The sequence below is a fragment of the Temnothorax nylanderi genome, unplaced genomic scaffold (assembly GCF_030848795.1).
Source record: "Temnothorax nylanderi isolate EJ_2023f unplaced genomic scaffold, tnyl_v1.0 TNYL_tig0568_pilon, whole genome shotgun sequence".
NCBI lineage: Eukaryota > Metazoa > Arthropoda > Insecta > Hymenoptera > Formicidae > Temnothorax > Temnothorax nylanderi.
In genome coordinates this window covers 101,721-106,219 of record NW_027249630.1, presented here as the reverse complement: position 1 = coordinate 106,219, position 4,499 = coordinate 101,721, and the positions used below count along the sequence as shown (strand labels likewise).

At 35.2% G+C, this 4,499-nt stretch overlaps 1 protein-coding gene across 1 annotated transcript; it reads right to left on the bottom strand.

The window, feature by feature from the left end:
• Positions 1-283: 283 nt before the first annotated feature.
• On the bottom strand, positions 284-2,967 carry LOC139783995 (uncharacterized). Its single transcript, XM_071723172.1, has one exon. The coding sequence runs from the start codon at positions 2,180-2,182 to the stop codon at positions 851-853; it is 1,332 nt and encodes a 443-aa protein (XP_071579273.1). The 5' UTR covers positions 2,183-2,967; the 3' UTR covers positions 284-850.
• Positions 2,968-4,499: the final 1,532 nt, after the last annotated feature.

The following is a 4,499-nucleotide window of genomic DNA, read 5'->3' as shown; positions in this document are numbered from 1 at the left end:
CTTAGGTGCCATAATGTCCAGCGCATCTACTATATTGTCAACAATTTTCTTCGCTTTTACATTGACATCGGCATCTATATCTTGGTCTTGCTCCATTTTCTTTCCTATCAGACTAACAAACTCGTCTATATCAAATTTACTATAATCCCTACTATTGAATAGTTTATATTTATGCTCGTCTATACTCATATTAAATTCGACTCTTAACCACGCATGATCTGTTATTTTAGGCTTGTGAACTACTTGTACTCCTACTTTATTATTCGAAAAAAGCAAATCTATCATTGTTTGACTACTCCTCACAATCCTTGTCAGCTTATTAACATACTGTTTCATACCTAAGCTCTGCATTATCGTTTGTAGCTTTTTTGTATAGAACGAATCTATCATAAAATCTATATTAAAATCTCCTATTACCATACAATCTCCCCTAATTATTAGTTCATCTACGACATCCTCTAGGAATCTCACAAACTCACCATCTGAACTGCACACTCGGTGAGTGATACACCACCATTATCACCCCTTTAAATGACTTGTCATTTACTCCTATCGCCGCACACCAACAATTCGCAATTATCTTTTTTATCAAAACTACCTCATACTTAATATCCTCTCTTACATACAGTACAACACCTCCTGTGTTTCTATTTTCTGCATCGCATCTAACTATACTGTAGCACCGCACACTCACTTCACTGTCTTCAATCTCCGCAGTTAATCTAGTTTCTGACAATGCTACAAACGCAGGGTGCAATTTCTTCATAATTTGGTGTTGTATCTCATCTCCATGCGCAATCAGACTTTGCGCATTTGTGTACAATAACATTTCCTCTTTCTTCTGTAATTGTTACTTAGAATCTTCCCAACCGGCTCTCCTCTTCTCCTCTTGTATCATCTTCTTAAATGTCGGACACTCCGGATCAGTTGCGTCATGCTCGTCACTTATTTTCAGATTATACGTTTTAATTTTAATTGCACAATTTATACACTTTTTTTCTGTCGACGTACACTCATTCGCTCTATGGCTTCCTGCGCACCTGTAACATGCTTCATCCCTGGTACAGTTCCTTGCAATATGATAGTATTCCCAGCATTTGAAGCATCTTTTAACATTGATGTGATTAAATACCGGACATTTTTTCCATCCTATATTCAATTTTCCCTTGCCCAGTATTACTGCATGGGTTTCCTCATCTGCTTCAATTATTACTGTACCTTCTTCTCTTCTTCTTCTTCCGGCTTGACTTCCATCAATCTTCTTCTCTTTAGTTATTCTCTTCACTATTTGCATATGAATTCCTTCCTTTTTTTCTTCCATTTTGTTCTGCTTTTTAATTGCAACAATTAAGTCATTATCATTTAAATTCATTTCTTCCTCTCCGATACCAACAATTTTAATCTTAGGCTTTGATCGCCTCGACTCCGTAACGTTGAAATTCTCGCCCAGCCTATCTTGCATTGTGGCTTTTAACTTATCCCTTTCTTCTCCAGTCTCACAACCCAAAATCACTGCTCCCTTACTTCCTTTCTTTAACTTTGTTATTCCCATATCCATATTCTTAATGTCCACCTTCTCTTTTATCATCTTCTTAGTGACCTCACTCTCCTGTTGCACCTTAGGCTTAACAATAATAATATTTTCCTTCTTCTTTTCTTTAGTTACTTCACTATAGCTCCTCTGCACTCCCCCTGTCAATCCACATACTCCTCCCCGTATCATACTTCTCAATTCTTCCAGTTCTTGCTTAATGTCTCCCGTCTCTTCTCTAATTATCTCCTTGATCATTGCTTTTATCTCTTTTTTACACGTCATTTCATCTCTTACTTCTTTCACCGTATTGACGAGCCAATCTATCTTTACATCCACACCAGAAGATTTTACACTTCCCAATGTGTTAGATGTAGATCCTGTAGATCCCGTTGACCCCAGCCTGTCTCTTCCGTTCTTAGACGCCGTCGGTGTTTTCTTATTTATTTCTACTTTATCAATTCCAATTGAAAATTCATCAAATGGACCAGCACATTTAACCAATTCATTGCCTCTATTATAAATCTTGTGTTTAATCACACAACTTGGATGAAAAAATAATTTAATACATGCCCTGCACTGGACTACAAGGCTTTTTATCTCCTTCTTACACGCAGAACACTTATACTCCGCGTATTCAGTGTCAATCATATTTGCATTAACGCCCGATATCACAGATATCGCTCACACTCCGTGGTTTACCCTGGTGGAAATAATTTTACAACAATTTACGTATTTCTATGAAAAATTACAATCTTCTACAACAAATCACAAATTTCTACAAATTTGTGAAAATTGTAGAAATTCATGGTAAATTGTAGTAAATTGTAGTAAATTGTAGTAAGTTGTAAAAAGTAATAGAAAATTGTAACAACTTTTTTACGAACATTTTTATGAGACGTAGTAAATCGTAGAAGTTGTAGATTATTGTAAAAATCATAACTATTTATAACTATCTACAACATTCTGCAAATATTTTTTATGAGAACGTAGTAAATTGTAGAAGTTGTAGATTATTGTAAAAATCACAACTATTTACAACTTTCTACAACGTTCTAACAAAATTTTTTATAAAAATTTTAGTAATTTGTAGAAGTTGCAAATTATTGTAAAAATTACAACTATTTACAACTTTCTACAATATTCTAAAAATATTTTTATGATTAAATGTAAGATATAAACAAAGTATACTTGTCCCACTCTAACTTATACTGCATCAGTGTGCACTAGTTTAGCAGTGCAGGAATAGAAACAGATCTTATTGAAAGTTGTAGATTTCAGCATAGCCTGATGTAAAAATGTCGAACATGTCGCATATTTAGTATGTTTATCCAGTGAGAAGGTTGATGTCGAATCGACGTCAATTCAACGTCGATTCACCGGAAACTCATCGACATCGAAATTAACCCTTAAATGCCACCCGGTGTCCAGCGGACCCCAGACCCTCTACAATGATATATTTTCAAATGTTCCCGCCAAAAATGGAGCTCATATTTATTATTTATTATTTTTTATTTTTATTATTTTAGAGCCAATATTTTAACTGTTGGCGATCTTAATTTTTTATACTATGTTGAAATTGAAATTTTAACAATATAAGCATTTTATTCACTTTTCTAAGCCTTGAACAACATTGAAAATAATTTTCATAACTAAATATCAAAAAATCAATAAGTAAGGAGACATTTTTCATGCTGGGGTCTTTTAGACCCCATGTGTCATTTACGAGATTCTTGAGAGGTGTGGCATTTAAGGGTTAACATAAAAAATCAGCTGATTTCAATCAAATTGTTTTGGCATCAAGAGTTGCTTCTTTCTAAGTTACCTGTGTTCAAAACTCTAAAAATTTTGTCTAAAATTAAGAGACTAATGGCCGGTATTCATAGTCGGATCTTATTTCAAGACCGTCTTAAGTTATGTCTTAAGACGCCAAAGCCCCTTGCACAATGCCAGGCAACAGGCAATAGGAACAGGGAATAGAAATCAGAAATCATGTATAAATACATGTACCCAGATAGCAAAATGTTAGCAGAATGCGCGCAGATTGGCAGCAAATTTGATCAAAATCCCACACCAAAACCATAGCCATCTGTGTCCGCATTAAGCTCGTGTTCTGTCGACAGAGCCTGGCTGACAGGCAATGTAAGCAGATTGCCAACAGAAACCGCGCAGAGCCTGCATACATAACCTGGCAGCAGATTGGCAGCAAAAACCGAGCAGAGCCTGCGCGCTCGACCTGAGAACAGTTTGGCAGCAAAAACCGAGCAGACTTTGTCCATACCCATACAGCACAAAATATTTTTTAAATATTTTTTAAATATTTTTTAGGTATAGATTAAAATAATTTACAAAAATATTTTTTAAATCTTTCTATGTCCGCCAGATTATGTCAGAAAAATATTTTCGAAAATATTTTTAAAAGATTGCAAATAAATATATACAATAATATTTGTAAAATTTCTCTATCAGAAATATTGCTTCGAAAAATAAAATATGTTTAACCCAATCAGCAATAATTGTTTCACGTTTGAAAGATTTTTTTAATATTTGAAAAATATACATTACACACAATATACTTTACATCTTACTTTGGAAAATATTATTTTGCATATCTATATCATTGCAGCAATTTTGGTTGAGCCTTGCGTTGTATTGCTGACAAAGATATGTCTCGCGGGTGTTATAATTTTGCTTCGCAGGAACCCTGCTTATATTAGCCCTCAACTGAAATTTACTTACGAGTTAGTCTTACCATTATGCGCCGCTTAGTGGCGTCGTTGCAAACTATCACGGAAAGATGCGCTACCATGCATCTTTCTTAATTAAGAATCTGTTCGGTTTTGCTGCCACTCTGTTTTCAAGTCATGCGCGCAGGCTCTGCTCGATCTTTGTTGTCAATCTGCTGCCAAGTATGTGTGCAGGCTCTGCGCGGTTTCTGCTGCTAATCTGCTCACATTGCCTGTCAGCA